Genomic DNA, 16,998 nt, shown 5'->3' on the forward strand with positions numbered 1-16,998 from the left:
TGGAAAAGCTCAACAAGCTTGGCATCATCTGTGGAGAGAAAGCAGAGTTAATGTTTTCAGGTCCCGTGACCCTTTATCAAAACTATTCTAAAGCAGGACCCAAAATGTTAACTCTACTTTCACTCCATAGATGCTGCCAGGCCTGAGTTTTTCCAGCAATTTTTGTTTTTGTTTCTAACATTCTGGTGACTCTCCTCTGCATCCCCTCCATTGCAATCCCATCCTTCCTAGTGTGGTGACTAGAACCGCATATTCCAGCCGTGGCCTAACATACTGTACAACCATATCCATGTGTCAACCAGCACCTTCAACCCATCTGCCTCACACTACTCTCTGCATTAAAATAAATGCCATCCAACATTGTTAAGCTTCCTGGAGTCTTATCTTGATGAAATACATTCTGCCTGCCAGACTGGCTTGGAATTTCTTCCACAGTTGCCTGTGTGTTGCCCATAATTTACTTGCACTCTGTGTCCCACTCCCCTGATAAATTAGTCAATAGCACACCAACAGCTCTGCTCTCTCAAATACGCCTGCAAGGTGTGGACCCTGTTACAGTATAGGAGCAACCCTCAGAACTGGACCCAGTGACTCAGAAACCTCACACCTTCCCTGCTGCACCAACTCTTCAGCCACATATTAATCCACTCTACCTGCTGCTAATAGATATTTCCTAAGTAACCTGTTCAGAGATGTTATGACACACTTCTGGAGCAGGCCTCCTGGTTCAGAGGTGGGGACACTAACAAAGGCTGCAAGAACGTCCAGAATAAACATGTTTAATCAACCTATTCAGCGACAGTATTACACACTTCTGGAGCAGGTGGGAGTTGAGAGGTAGGGACACTATCACTGCACCATAAGAACCCCTATCTGCCAGTCATCATTCATTAACGACAGAGATGAGGAAAACATTTTTCTTGCAGAGGATTGAGTGTGTTTAAAATTCCTTTCCTCAAAAGGCAGTGGATGCAGTATCTTCAAATATTTTTAAGGCAGAGGTGGATAGATTACCAAGGGATAGACAGGAATGTAGAATTGAGGTTAAAAATCAGGTGAGCCATGAGCTCATTAAATGGTGGAACACACTTGAAGGGCTGAGTGGTCTTTTCTTGTTCCTATGTCTATTACTATACTTGCTGGCACATAGCACTGGGAGTAATCCAGACATTGTATCCCTTGAATTCCTTCCTTGCAATCTGCTACCTATCTCCCTATATTCTGGTTGCAGGACCTCATACCTCTTTTGATCAATGTTGTCGGTAGCTGTGTGAATCATGACCTCTGACTGTTTACCCATCCCCTTCAGGATGCCCTGCTGCTGCTCAGTGACATCCTTGATCCTGGCCCTAGGAAGGGAACATGCCATTCTGGAATCAAGTCTGTGGTTGCAGAAACTATTGTCTGTACCCCTCATGATGGAATGTCCTGCCACTATAGATCTTCTCTGTCTGCTTCTCCCTACCTTGTGAACTGGGCTTTGACTTCCCTCCTCAGAGCAGTCATCACTCTCACTGTTTTCTAACACAGAAAGTTGTCCTTTAGTGAGATGCACCCTGAGGCTTTCCTAACTGACTGCCTGCCTCCCTTCTTTTCACTGATGGGAACTTCCTTAAGCTGGGGGTGCTCGTGAATGAAAATATACAATGCTAGCTCCGCTCAGCCTCACAGATGCTCTGTTGTGCTTCCAGCTGACAATTAAATTCCAAATGGCCTAGCAGTATTATCGCTAAACTATTAATCTAGAAAGTCAGCCAATGTTCTGGGGACCTGGATTCAAATCCTATTACAACATAAGACCAACTGGAATTAAAATCTACTGATTTTCTTTGTCAGGAAGAACTCATCTGGTTCACTAATATCCTCTAGGGAAGAAGTCTGCCATCCTTACCAGGTCTGGTGTGACCTACATGTGGCTCCAGACCTACAGCAATTGCATCTGATTTACAACTGCCCTCCAGGCAATTAGGGATGGTCAATAAATGTTGGCCTAGCCAGCACCACCCACATTCTGTGAATCAATAAAAAGACAAATCTAGTGCACAAGTGGTGACTCTAGCTGCAGATTTGCTCATCCAAACTGACTGGAGGTCTAAGATTTCCTCCATGTAGCAGGTTGTGGAACTCACCACTGGACTCTGCTGCCATAACTTTAGCTTTAAAAATACTCTAAAATTGAGCCATGTGGAAAACTAATGTTCTTTTGAACAGATTTTTTTTTATTCATTTACGGGATGAGGGACATCGCTGGCCAGGCAGCATTTATTGCCCATCCCTAATTGCCCAGAGGGCAGTTAAGCGTCAACCACATTGCTGTGGGTCTGGAGTCACATGTAGGCCAGACCAGGTAAGGATGGCAGTTTCCTTCCCTAAAGGACATTAGTGAACCAGATGGGTTTTTCCAACAATTGACAATGGATTCACGGTCATTAGGTTCTTAATTCCAGATATTTATTGAATTCAAATTCCACCATCTGCCATGGTGGATTCGAACCCAGGTCCCCAGAATGTTATCTGGGTCTCCCAGATGTTACAATTCTTAACTTTCCTTAATGTAGCTTAATATACAGGACAAAAATATCTCATCCACTACCCACCAATCAGCTCACTGCTTTGCGCTAATGATACTTTTGAGAGCCTTTTGGAATTCTGGTGGGATTCTTATTGTCCTGCGTTTAAGGGGTCATAGTTGATGAAATTTACAGTATTTAATGCCTTAAATGGAATGAAACATCCTAATTCACCTCAGAAATAGGTGCAAAGAAAACAAAGACCAGGCCAGGGGTCATCAGATGCCGTGAATGTTTAGTCCCCCCAAACAGGACTGTTCTTCAAAAGACTTGCAAGGTCGAGAGGGAAGTCAAAAGTTTGACAAGAACATGCGAGACAGTAGATCTAAAGGTGGCTGAAGCATCTCAGCAATGGGACTGGGAAGAGCAGGAGAGATTGGATAAAGGTAGGATTGGGAAGAGAGCATTCAGGAAGGGAGGTAAGGTGGGAGAATTCTGCACAGAACAGTAGGACAAGATGAGGAAAATATCAGATGCTCCAATCACAACTTTCACAAGTGTTGCTTTAAGCCTGTAAGAATGGGGTGTTAGATGAGCAGTACAGGATAAAAGCACAGGACAGGTTGGAGTTTATAGAACATGGAGTGAGGGAGGTTGATGAGGAGAGCTCAAGTTTGGAAAGGACAAAAGAGAGCACAAAGCTCTCACCAACATTGGGATTCTGGAGAGAAATGAGTGGAAATAAATGATTCAGTAAAAGAACATAGGATTGAAGCTCAAGTTTGTGTGAAACTAGTTTGTTAGCCGAGACATTGATTGGGAGAGGGGTATTGGTACCTTCCCTGTATTGCAATGGCTCTACAACTGACATTTTCACCCTGGATATGTTCAACTTCTCAACACCTCACCATCTTAAAGTGAAGGAGGATACACCAGCAATGACAAACCATTCAGCAGGACCAAGGACATTAAAGGTGGAGATAGGGGAGCTGTTAAGCAGGTCAGCAGGGAAACAAGCATGAAGGCAACCAGAATTAGGAATTTAAGAGTCAGGTTGTGAAATAAATGAGAAACTTGTTTTGAACAGACGAATAGTGGGAAACAGAGTCAAGTAGCACTGTCTCAAACAAAACTGCTTAGTAGAATGGAGAATGACTCCAAAACATTGCGCAATTGTGAGGGTCTTACAATCTTGTTAAAACCCTATCTATATAAACAATGCTAATTCTTCACTTACAGAGAATTTAGTCATGGAACTCGCTCAGATGATCTGCCACATACTGCCTTGATCGCTCAAGTTTTGAGCACCTGATCTGTTACCGTGAATTCTTGGGATTGTGTTCCAGGACCAATTTGAGAAACCTTTTCACTTCCTTGCAGACACAGTTAACTTTATTAAGCCCGCACTACCCAAAATTTCCTGCACCAAGCAAACACTGCTAATTGGCTTCCTACACCCCTATTCTCAGCTGCACTAAATTATTAATGGCTCTTCTTTCTTTTTGAGCAGTGAAGGCTCTAGATGGCTTTAGGGGCTTTTGTTGAGTTCCAATGACAAGACTTGGGTGCATTTTGGATTACTGCGTTCAATTCTGGTCTCTTTGCTATAGGAAAGATGTTGTGAAACTTGAAAGCATTCAGAAAAGTTTTACAAGGATGTTGCCAGGGTTGGAGGGTTTGAGCTATTGAGCTATTGGGAGAGGCTGAATAGGCTGGGACTATTTTCCCTAGAGTGTCAGAGGCTTATAAAATCATGAGAGGCATGGATAGGCTGAATAGCCAAGGTCTTTTCTCAGGGTAGAGGAGTCCAAAATTAGAGGGAGAGAGAGGAAAGATTTAAAAAAAAGACCTAAGGGGCAACTTTTTCACGCAGAGGGTGGTGTGTGTATGGAATGAGCTGCCAGAGGTGGTGTTGGAGTTTGGTACAATTAAAACATTTAAAAGGCATCAGGATGGGTATCTGAATAGGAAGGATTTAGAGGGATATGTGCCAAATGCTGGCATATGGGACTAGATTAATTTAGGATATCTGGTCGGCATGGACAAGTTGGATCGAAGGCTCTGTTTCCATGCTATACATCTCTATGACTCTATGACTAATGGTAACATTTTGCCAGAGAATCGATCAATTCCACCAGCACATGACCACAGGCATTCTGTGGGATTTTGCACCAGGATCTACTTTGATTAGATAGCTATTTTCAGCTCAGTATTCTCTACAGGGAATCAGGAAGCCTCAGGAACAGTTGAACTGCCACCTTGATCAATCAGACTGGAAAATGAGATAGAGACAGATGCAGGAAATATCAATTAGAATGTTTAATGTTAAAATATGTGGAGAAAGTGAACAGGATATGAACCTGACAGAGAAATAAAGAGAAAAGCATTTTTTAAAATTGCCAATTATTGAAGAATGAGACTCCACATCTGTTTAAAAAAAAAATGCCAAAGAGGTTGTTTGGAAGTAATTAAGACTTATCATACTGTTGAAAATCTTAAAATTGAATGGACAAGCTTTGAAGGCACGCATAAAACTACAGAAATCTGAAACTTTGGTAAGTTTGGTCTGCGTTTACAAAGTTTGTGCCACAACATCACGGTTTTTTCCACGTGCCTGAATTCTGTGTATCTGAAAAAAAACTAGGAAGCTCATGGCGGCAATGTCCTGATTGCTATATTTGACTGCATACGTGCATAGACTGGAAAATAACTGTGCAACTAGCTCCATAATAACTGAGTGCTTTTAGGCTCATCAACATTACTAGCACAAAATCCAGTTCACCAGAAACATAGAACATAGAACAGTGCAGCACAGTACAGGCCCTTCGGCACACGATGTTGTGCCAAACTTTTACCCTAAAACTAAGGTCTATCTAATCTCCACTCCTACTTTATACTGTCATCCATATGCCTATCTAATAGCTGCTTAAATGCCCTTAATGAGGCTGACTCCACTACCCTCTCCAGCAATGCATTCCACGCCCCTACCATTCTCGGAGTAAAGAACCTACCTCTGACGTCTCCCCTACATCTACCTCCACTCACTTTAAAACCATGCCCCCTCGTCATAGCTACCTCCACCCGAGGAAAAAGTCTCTGGCTGTCCACTCTATCTGTACCTCTGATCATTTTGTACACTTCTATCAAGTCAGTGCAGTGCAGTCAAAGTAGTGGTGGAGAGAGAAACAAAGAATCTATCACACCAATGCTTTCGTTTCTGTCTGACATCTAATCACCTTTAAGATGCGTGGGGAAAAGAGCTATGCGAGAGCCACATTTAAAAGCAATCACATTCCCGTCCTAGACCTACTTAGGTCATGGCTACTTGAAATAATCCTCTTGGAAGAAATAAGCAAAGATATGATCCATTTGCAATGGTGAAATGCATCCAAGCTTTTGAATCGAGCCTTTTCACTAGGAAAGTACACCTACTGTCTTTACCCAGTCTCATCCATATTCAGAAGTTCTAAGGAAAAAAAAAGTGAAGATTGGAAAGGGAATATAATGGTATATGCCTTCTGAAGTGTCAATTTAGAATGGGCAATGAATACATCCTTGCCAGAAACATTCAATTCACAAGAAAGAATTTTTTTAAAAACTGGAAAATCGAAGGAATGGAAGTCAGTATTTCTGGACAGGATGAAGTTGATAGGTCCAGTGCATCTTCGCTCGGTGTAATTGGAGGAACATACTACAGCAAAATAATAAATAAAAGATTCTGTGTTGTTGAACGTACACCCAGCACTCTGTATTTTTAGATCAACTTGATCCCTTATACTTCAGGGATCTCAGCCACTGGAGTTTGACTGATGAGCTGATATTTATAGAACCACTGTCTCTGTTTGGTGCTATTTTGCACCCATTCTGCTGAGCCCAGGGTACTGAAATGCAGACTTCTAAAACAAAAACAGAAATTGCTGGCAAGACTCAGCAGGTCTGGCAGCATCTGTGGAGAGAAAGCAGAGTCAACATCAAGTCCAGTGACTTCTTCAGAACTGACAGAAACTTCCTAGTTCACTGAACCAGAAACAAAGGGAATCAGAAAGATCCATAAAATCACCAAGCATTTCAACTACACAAAACTGTTGTTTATTTTAAAGTTGTGATTGAATTCTCCCCTTAAAATGTTCTTAAGAGCGAGGCACCACTGAGGGGCTGGAATTGCCTCTCCTTCCTCCACCCCATCAGAAATTCATGGGTTTAAGTCTCTTTGCAAGAACCATGTGAGCACACAATGCAGTCTGACTGTTCAGTGCAGTGCTAAGGGAGTGCTGCACTGTCAAAGATGCCAGTGTTCTGATGGAATGTTAAAAGTAAAGCTCTCAAGTGGATTTAAGAGGTTAAAAAAAAACTACAGCACTATTGCAAAAAAAACACCGCGGTAGAATTCTCCCCAGTCCGATATTTACCCCTCAAACTCTATCAATTAAACCAATAAAGACAGAAGACACACGATACCAGGTTATAGCCCAACAGGTTAACTTGAAATCACAAACATTTGGGTCACTGCTCCTTTGTCAGGTGAAGTGGCAATTCTAACTTTGTCCACCCCAGTCCAAGACCGTCACCTCCACATCAATGAACTGGTCATTATGGTAATGCGCTTTGTGAGACCTTGCTTTGTACAAATTGCTTGCTTCGATTCCTATAACTCTTAACAGATGTAAAGCACTTTGATACATGAAGCATGAACAGTGCTATAGAAACACAGGTCTTTTGGTTGTTTAATGGAAGCCTTCACCCCTGCCTTTTCCAGAAAATGTTGACTTACCTGACTTTTGCCCTGGAGCTCTTTCTGCACAGAGGCACTCAGAAACATTTTACTCAAAAGGCTCTTTTGAGGTGTGATCCAAGTCGGAATGAGATTTTGGAAGGGTGTCTTGGGTGCAGCGGTAACGTCTGTACCTCTGAGTTGGGTGGCCTGGCTTTAAGTCCCACATGCACCAGAGGTGTGTCATGACAAGTCTAAACAGGTTGATTAAAAATATGAGGGGTCTTGGAAACATCACAGTTGACGTTCATCTTATTTTTGTCTGAAATGAACAGATCCATGTTGTCAGACGGTCTTCTTTAGTTAGGGTTCGAGAGCAACATATTGAGGTAGTTTTTCTCTTTTAGTAAAATGTCTTGTGTTTACATTACCTCTTTAATGTAAGTAAAATAGTCCAAACTGTATTGGTGGATTATCAAAAACAGGGAAAAATGAAGAGGTAGTAGTTGACCATAAACTTGAAGGAGGCAGGCAGGAGTTCAGTAAGGGAATCCCAAAGCTCTGGGTTCAGGCAGCTAAGTGCACAATCACCAAAGTAATTTAAATGGGGAATGCACAAGAGGCAAGAATTAGATCAAACACAGATCAAAAGGAGGGTTTCAGAGAGTAAGAGATATAGAGGCAACAACCCAAGGTCAATTGTATCATGCATGACAGCTCTTGGCTCAGACTGGCAATCAAACTGGCAAATTTCCCCCCTGCGTGGTCCAGACACTGGGAATGTTGTGGGAATCATTGCAATCCACACGAGATTTGTAGCTGTCAATTCATGACTCTAAGCCTAGAGAAGAAACCTCTCCTGTCTTTCACACTCCAAAAGTTTGAAATGAGCTTCCTGTGACTAATGAGATTGGGTTGCCACGTAACCTGAAGCAATCTGCCCTCTGCTGTTCAGCACAGCATGGAACGCCTGGCAAACAATGCTACCACCCAACACGATGGAATGTGATATTAACTCCTAATTACCCACATTGTCACTGCTTGCTCAGCATCTACATAACAGTCCCACAAGAGAGACTGGACTGTGATCATACTGCAAAACCAATACTGCAATTTTAGCTTACTGTAACAGTTCACCAAACCCCAGCACAACCATTAAAATACAACAGCTGTGGATGCTGGAAGACTTACTTATCGTCCCCAATATCAGCTGTTCTTTTTCTCTGGCATACTGTCACTCATCCCTTTGACTGTTGCTCTGTCTCTGGGCTCCCTATCCACCTAACTGCTCCTTCCACGCTCTGTCTTCAGCTTAGATACCTACTTTTCCTAGCTATGATCAGTATGAAGAAGGTTATTGGACTTGAAACATTAACTGTTTCTTTCCTTGGATGCTGCCAGAGCTGCTGAGTTTATTCAGCAATTTCTCACTTTGTCCCACCACAACCATTGGAAGGTGAAGGCACAAGGCTTGCACAGAAGTGCCCGAGAGTACAACCATTCAGAAAAATCATAAAAAGCACACCAACACTGCTACAGCCTCAGAAGGTTAAAGAAATTCAGCATGTCTACAGTAACTCAACAATTTTTTTTATAAATGTACCCTAGAAACCATCCTATCCAGATGCATCACAGCTTGAGATGGAAACTGCTCTGCCCAAGACTGCAAAAAAAATCAGAATTGTGAACGCAGCCCAGACCACCGTGAGAACCAGCCTTCCTTCCACCAACTTCCTTTACGCTTCTTGCTGCTTTGGGAAAGCAGCTAACCTAATTAAAGATCCGTCCCACTCTCTTCCGTCAGGCAGATGATACAAAAGTTTGAAAACATCTACCAACAGATTAACAGCTTTTTCCCTGCTGTTATCAGACTTATGAAGGAACCTCTCATATTACAATTGATCTTTCTCTGTAGTTGTAACATCATATTCTGTTCTACTACCCTGATGTACTTATGCAAGGTATGATTTGTCTGGTTAGCACGCAAAACAATATTTTTCACTGCATCTCAGTACATGTGCCAATAATAAATCAAATCAAATTCAGTATATCAAAAGCGTGTTTACCTGTTGGGTAGGAGATTGATAATTGACAAAATTGATTATTGATGTCCTCCTCAATTTTACCGCTTCATTTAATGCATTAAGCTCACCATTGACCATCAATCCCTCTCCTACTGTCCAGTTCATTGGAAGGTTGCATCTACCTCTTATCCAACTGCATTGCAACCAGCAGTACCATCATTGTTCTGTTCCTAATTTGTTACAGCCTGTAGTCCATCAAGAATTCATTCTTGATGCTTCGGACCTGTTTATTATCAGAATTTCTTTTAGGTCCAACCTCTTACACTTCTATCCTTTACCTCAGCAAAGCTGTTCTCATGTAGTATTCTTTCCCTAGACCCAGCCACTTCTTTCTTAAAGTTCATCTCTCATTTAGGTTCATCACTCCCAGTTTACTTTCCTGGCTTGGTAGACACTTTCCACATCATGTTAAGCATGTCGCAGCAAATACTATAGTGAAGGTAGTTCATTTCCTGCCCATATCAACTAGGGATATGCATATAACACATGATATTCAACTTCAATAGACACTATCACATCCAAAATTGGATCCCAATCCAACATCTCAATTGCAAAGTTCTCACCCTTGTTTTCAAATCTCTCCATGGCCTCACCTCATGATTTCTCTTTAATCTCCTCAAATCCAACAACCCTCTCGAGATCATTGCAATCCTTCAATTTTGACATCTTTTACCTCATCACATTTGATTGTTCTGTCTTTAGTGGTTGTGCATTCAGATATATGGCCGATTAACTGCTGGCCCACAAACTTTCATCCCCTCTATGACCCCATTTCAAGGCTTGTAAACTCTCTTGCCCCAACAGTGAGGAAGTAGAAAGGGATCTATCAAGGCAGGGGGGAGGGGGTTAACTACCTAAGAACTGACAACCCCATTTGGAAAGCCCTGCTCTAACTTTGGAATTCCCTCCCTAGATTTGCACATCTCTCCGAGATGCACCTGAGGAATCTACTTCTTATTGAAGTTTTTAGTCATCACTTGGCTCAGTATCAAATTTTGTTTGGTAATGTTGGTGTGAAGCGCCTTGGGCTGTCCAAAAACACCATACAAGTTCTGTAATGATATTACAGACAATCCATAAATGACAGTCCTCCATTCCAGTATACTCCATGTTAAAACAAAGGAAAACAGTAATCACTGAACAGCAAATGGTTAAGGTGTAGGAAAATTTAATACGTACTATAAACAAAGTATTTACACCAAAATGCACTAACAGTGGCCTTTTCACAAATATAAATTAATATTTACTTTTTCTTAAAGTCATTTTAAAAAGTCCACATAAGTTTTACAGAAACTCTGTACCAACCCTTTTAGCAAAACAAAACGTTAGTGGGACTATTTTGGCAGCTACTTTCTTTTGTCTTCTTCCATCACTTTAACATCTCCTTCATTCTTGCAGTCTTTAGAATTTGAGGCAGGAGATATATTAAAAGATTTTTAAAAAATTAAAATTGGGAAACATGTTCTTGCTCTAGCTTCATGTTGTATCTGATGCACGGAGGAAACATTGGAAGGGTGGCAGCAGTGTGTTACACACGTGGAAGATCTCCAGGGCAGGAGGTTAGACACACACGACGGAAGTCTGCCCTACAGAATGTCTCAGAACTTTTCAGCAATAAAAATTAATCCAAGTTATTGCACTTCTGTGGGCGCGCGTGTATGTTATACCAAAATGCTGTACAGTTTTCATCAACTCCACGGGGATAGCACCATGAGAAGGAAAACAAGTTTCAGCTGAGGTGTGCCACCAAGTTTTCCTCATCACTGATGAGTTTTCTCCAGAAGCATCTCCTGCTATTCTAAACTTGTCAGAGTGTACCCACTGTTCACTGCTACAAATCCCGTGATAGAAAAGATCTAACAACAAGCCAGATAGCAAGGGGATCTTTGTGCTGCCTTGACTGATGATAGTGAGATCCATACATTTCTTTGTGCACCAGACCACTGAGGGCACCTTCACCTCTTCCACCTAAAGGCTCATCGCATACCCACCTACTTGCTCAACGCCATCAGCTACAGTTCTGTTGCACAGTTACTGCACAGCCTTAAGTGTAAACCTCATGTCCTACCGGCTCAACCTCTTCCACTCTCAACTTGATTATAATTCTTTCATTGAAAAATAAAGGCAGAGATCAACATGATTGCAGGTAAATATAAACTAAGCCAACAGGTAACACACTTCCCAACTCTCATTCTTCTTTTATGAAAATCTACCAAGATTCAGAATCTTGACTCTCTCAAATCTTCTCCATTTTGAGCTAACATTGGCCCTTGACAACAGCAGCACTTGTGTTGTCCCATATCTCTGGACTAACGACTTGGTGGAGTATGGTCAGAGATGGGATGTGGTATTGTTCTGTCATCTTATTCTCAATAATTACACTGGGAGAGAGCATTACAGTTAATCCTGTAAGTGAAAGGGTCCAGTTAAAGGAACTAGTGACACCCCTACTGTGAACTCCCCCCACCCCCAATCACTAGTTTTCCGTTTGAAATCTTCTGTTCCTGTGAAAAAGACCCCAAAACCAGAATGGCGCGCACAAAATCTGGGGCTCAAGACGAAGTGGTTTGGAACAGTAGACCCCATGCCCTGATGCACTTGGTTTGCATGTTTCAGAGCAGAGAATGGTCCTCAAATGAAGTGTTACTAGGGACACATGCCTTCAGTAGTAAACTGGTAACTGGCAGTGGCCTTTAAGCACACGTTTTACTATTTGGTGTGATGCAGCAAAGTGGCAGAATTGTAATTAAATCAGTTACATGCCTTCACTGAAATGTTGAATGGACATGGTGTTAGAACATCTGCCAACTGGTTGTTGAGATAAATAAACAGAGTTGGGCAGGTGGGTGTCAGTGTGAGAGCAGTGTTTTCCACTCATTTGTTGTCTGGGCAGAATTGTTGAGAATGGAAAGACAAAACAACTTGAGTTGAAGTGACAGGTTGCAGAGGCCTAGGAGCAGATAAGGATTCTATAAACGCACCATTCAGAAGGGGGTGAAAATTCTTTCAGCCTGCCTGTCTCCCAATGTAGGCATTTTACTTAATTTTGGAAAATGCCCAATAAATAATTAAACCAAGCAGGAGACAACTACTGGCCTATGAAATCAATATGTTTCTGATTCAGTATAGCAGACAGAGAGGCCCATATCACAAAAGAACTGTGAATGGTTTTCTTTATATTTGTCTATGGAATGTGGATGTTGCTGGTGAGAATTTCCCATCCTTAACCATACTTGAGAAAATGGTGGCCCAGGTGGTTAGCACTGCTGCCTCACAGCGCCAGGGACCCAAGTTAGATTCCACCCTCGGGCGACTGTGTGCAGTTTGCACATTCTCCCTGTGTCTGCATGGGTTTCCTCTGGGTGCTCCAGTTTCTTCCCACAGTCCAAAGATGTGCAAGTTAGGTGGACTGGCCATGGGAATACATGGTTACAGAGTTGTGGTGGTGGTGGTTGGCGGGGGGGGGGGAACGACGCTGGGGCTCGGTGGGATGCTCTTCAGAGGGTCAGTGTGGACTCGATGGTCCGAAAGGCCTGCTTCCACACTGTAGGGATTCTATGATCTTGAACAGCTGTTGCTCAACTCCTGTCAGATTGTCCAAACAAGTTGTCCCTTACACTGTCAACCAGGGCAATCTACATTAAAGGATCACGTGAATACTGGTTGTGTTCACACGAGGTGTGAGCGCACTGTAGTGAAGGCTGATGCAGGGTTCCTACTCTCCTGAAAACTGGCCCTTTCCCTCTGGGAACAAGCAGCAACTGTGACACTTGTCACCGTGTTCAACACAGCAGTTTTTCCTCAGGGCCAAGAAACTGCTGAATGGCCAGCTGGAATTTTGGCATACACTAGCCGTTAAACCTGTCTGATTACAGTTTAAGAAATTAAATTCCATGGGAATTTTTAATTATAACTTAATTCAAATCATATGTGCAGAGGCATTTTATTGTTTGCAGTGTGATTTGGGGATTATAACAAACTCTGCACATCTTATTTAATCTTTGATGACTGAGGTGTAACTTGTTCCTGTTATTTGGTTTCTTAAATGCTGCTGCAGTGGAAGAAAGACAAAGGAACATGGGCCACACTAACCATTTCCACATGCAGCTGAAACGTGTGCACAGTAGGAAGATTCCTGAGCTTGTTCTGTGAATCAAAGCATGAGTGACTTAATAAATACCAATTCAAAATCATTTAATCAGTTAAAATCATTTTTGAAAAAGCAAGGACCTGAGGAACCATCAGAAAGGATTTTATTTGTTAAACGTGAAAACATTCAGTTGGATTCATCTGTTAATCAGAAATGCCTCATCCAAGATAATGGGAGAGTGTGTTGGTTTGAGCCAGGTGGGGCAGGGGGCAGTGTGAGTGCGCGTAAGGTGTGTAAAGAGACAAAGTGCCATATTCTCCATGACTTGAAACACTGAAAAGGACATCACTTCAGGATATCCTGCAGTCATCCCTGCATTCAACAACCTAAGCTTAAACACTGATGATGAGCCATCTTGACATCCAATGGCACAGCTCATCACGTGGAGACTTATCCTCCAATCACCAACTAAACAGAGCCAATCTTATCACTCTGCTCAACTACTCCTCCTTTCTCCACATTTTTTTTTTAAAGATACAGTTATACCCCCACCCCATCAAACACAGGTTGGAACAAAGTCATAAAAAAATAGGTTATTTTACTTGTGAGGATTGACCAATCCACAATAATCAAGGCAGAAGGAATGACAGGGCAGGCAGGGTGAGGGGAAACAAACAGAACAAGGTGCTTACATTGTGACCGAGTACAACACAAAGCTTCTAGATTATGGATTGTGAAGACTGGCCATTAGAACCAAGATACTGATATTTTCTTTAGCGATTCTTCAGTTTGTAAAGTTCTAATACTTCTGCTGTAAAATGCCAACACTACATTCTAGAGACAGATTCCAGAAAGGCGCAGACGTACTTAACACAAAGTGCTAATCCCCCCACCTGCCCTGCGTTGCCCTCCCTTCTCTCCTAACGAGACACTAAACCTGCATCTACGGAAGTATTTCAAACCATCCCGTTTCCCTTTTTTTGGTATTTCTTGGGCATGTAAAACGGTAGTGCTGGAAGACAGGGTAACACGTACAGCCACCCCCATCTCTGCCTCAACACTGGTACCGCTCTCTATATATTAGCTAGCGAGTGGAAACGCAAGTTGGTTCCACTGCTGATTTTGGAACACTACTTAGAAAAAAGTATTGACCTGCCCAACACTACTCAGCACAGAGAGAGTATTCATCACGTACATTTAGGATAAAACATAGAAATATTTTGGCAGAGACCATGAACAGACAAAGCTGACAGGAGATATGACATCTTTTGTGAATTGCACTCTCTGCTGACATCCTCCTTGGACTGTCCTTTACCACATGGTTAGAATCACTGCCTACAATGCAGCAGCTATCATTTCCCCAGAAGCCCAAACGTATCCCCTCCCTTCCTGACCAACAAGGTTTCCTGATTGAGCATGATTGCACAGATCGGATATCCATGCCGATGCTGTCTTTTTATAAAGAAAGGACCAAATTGCGAGCATTCTTGTCCAAGCAGCAGAAATCTCTCCTCATTCTCCATAATTGTTTCACATTCTTTGTGCAATTGATATCACAGCAGTCGTTCAATTTGTTTGTGTGGTGAGAATAGGGAAAAGTGTGTTGTCTTTTTTGAATTCATAAACTGGAGAACTGTGGAGCAGTTTTCCCATTTCCCTCAGAACAGACTCTACGTTTTTCTTACATTCCAGTTATAGTCAGGAGTATTCTTGTGTTCCAGTGAGCGGTCTAGAGGGGACCTGTGCTCAAGAGGGGATTTCGAATCATGTGGCGATTTCTGAGAGAGGGGTGAACGGTGGTCTCCCGTGGGTGCCTTGTGCTCCATCAGTTTTTCAAGGTGAAACGGTCTATAGTGTTCAGTAGGTCCTTGGCTGTGGTAGGCCGTGGGCGGTCTGTGATCAGGCAATCTCCGGAAATCTGGTTGGTGCCCTAGGCTGTGGTGGTCCTGAGGTCGAAACTCATCTGATCTGCGTCGTTTCAGATCCTGATGACGCCTGGAAAGGAAATGGATAAAGGTTTAAATGACCCAAATCAATGTGTCCAGGAATTGTTCCAAGTGTAGCTACAATCAAAAGTCAGATTCTCGACCATCACCGGAGAGGCGAGAGGGATATCATTGTGGCTGGCTTGTAGTGGATGTGCAGACAAAAAGGCTAGAAGTGGCAGTCCTGGAAAATAGTTGGAGGGGGGACGACAGTAGTGCATAACGTCAGTGAGAGAGAAGATACAGAACTATAGTCACATTATTAAGGCAAAAGGTAGACAGATGTAGTTACTGGAAGACAAAATTGAAAAACTGGTTGGGAGGGAAAGAGGAGAAAATGGACGATAGGTAGAACGGTCTGGACACAGCTGATGCTATGCGACATACAAGGGGGCAACAGAGATTGACTCAAGGGAAGTCCATGGTAATCAACCTCCTGGGAAGAAAACATCAAATAAAAGTGAATATGGAGGAGCAAACTAGATTGGCAACACGGGAAACTATTATTCATGAAAGGGGAAAGAGGTAACTCAAGCAATTAAAGGTCAGTTAATTTAACATCTATGGCAGTGAGCTAGAATGTTAATTATACTGTGAATAGGAGAGAACCTCGACATTGTAGAACCACAGAGGGGTTAGTGAATATAAATTTAAAGGACGTTAAATGGATGTAAAAAAAATTGAATTGGATTCTAGTTGATCTCAACAGGGCAATTAGGGATGCGCAATAAATGACAACATAGCCAGCAAATCTCAAACCCCATGAACGAAATATGAAGAATTAATGATGAGTATGTATCGAACCTTAACTCTTGTTACAATGCTTTGTGGACTACTAGGCATCACACTGGTGGAAGTATGCTGCTGTTTAGAGAGTACATAGATTCACTAGACTGCTGGCTGGTAGGAGAAAGTACAAAACAAAAAATATTTTCAAAGTTGGTGTGTTATGCTAAAACAGTTGAAGTGCTTCAAATTATGAATGGGACAGCACAGATCAAAGGAGACTGCTGCTAGAGTGTGCATTCCACAGCAAAGTTTGTACTCGGAGGTATCCGTGCTTGGGTCAACAGTTTTCAAAGCCTTTTAGCGCACTATCATAGTACGGCTCTGCCTCAAAGCCACAGCCACTGCTGCCTTTGACAAACCTGACCAGAGACTTGTTTCTGTCACAACTGCTCGAGTAAGCAAAAGAAAGGCACCTGTCATAGTAATCCCGGTGACCTCGGTGGTCTCGCTCATTGCCATACTGGTTGTATGGTCTCTTGCGGTGCATGTTGTTTGGCCGGTAATTGCCAGAGTTTCTGTGGGGATCTCCGCGTGGCCTTCGGTCCCCGAAATGATGGTCCTTGTACCTGTGTTGGTCATATGGATGATGCCGATCAGATCCCCACTGCTGGTTATTGTTGTAGTTGTACATCCGATCCCTCTGTCGGTCTCCCCGATCTAAAGCAGAACAAGCAACAGAATTATCACCTCGATGGAAGCCATTTGGCAGACTTGAATAATCCTGCGAGGCTCCCAACTGAAGCTCAGAGGCCCCTTTGGTTCAGCACCAACACCCCGTTTGCTTTTGCCAGACTTGCTGCTTCCAGCCTAATTCCCTCTAATTTCTTCC

At 42.6% G+C, this 16,998-nt stretch overlaps 1 protein-coding gene across 3 annotated transcripts in view; it reads right to left on the reverse strand.

Annotated features, from left to right (window-relative positions):
• Window positions 1-10,456: 10,456 nt before the first annotated feature.
• The window catches only part of chd2 (chromodomain helicase DNA binding protein 2), a 96,979-nt gene continuing 90,437 nt past the window's right edge, over window positions 10,457-16,998 (reverse strand). For all 3 annotated transcript variants that reach the window (XM_020528749.2, XM_020528740.2, XM_048616110.1), the window contains 2 exons: window positions 16,583-16,826; window positions 10,457-15,390 (listed from right to left, as the gene is read on the reverse strand). In XM_020528749.2, the coding sequence (XP_020384338.1) occupies window positions 15,066-15,390; window positions 16,583-16,826 (569 nt within the window). In that variant the 3' untranslated portion in view covers window positions 10,457-15,065. The remainder of the gene's footprint in view (window positions 15,391-16,582; window positions 16,827-16,998) is intronic.

The sequence above is a fragment of the Rhincodon typus genome, chromosome 33, assembly GCF_021869965.1.
Source record: "Rhincodon typus isolate 14 chromosome 33, sRhiTyp1.1, whole genome shotgun sequence".
Lineage (NCBI taxonomy): Eukaryota > Metazoa > Chordata > Chondrichthyes > Orectolobiformes > Rhincodontidae > Rhincodon > Rhincodon typus.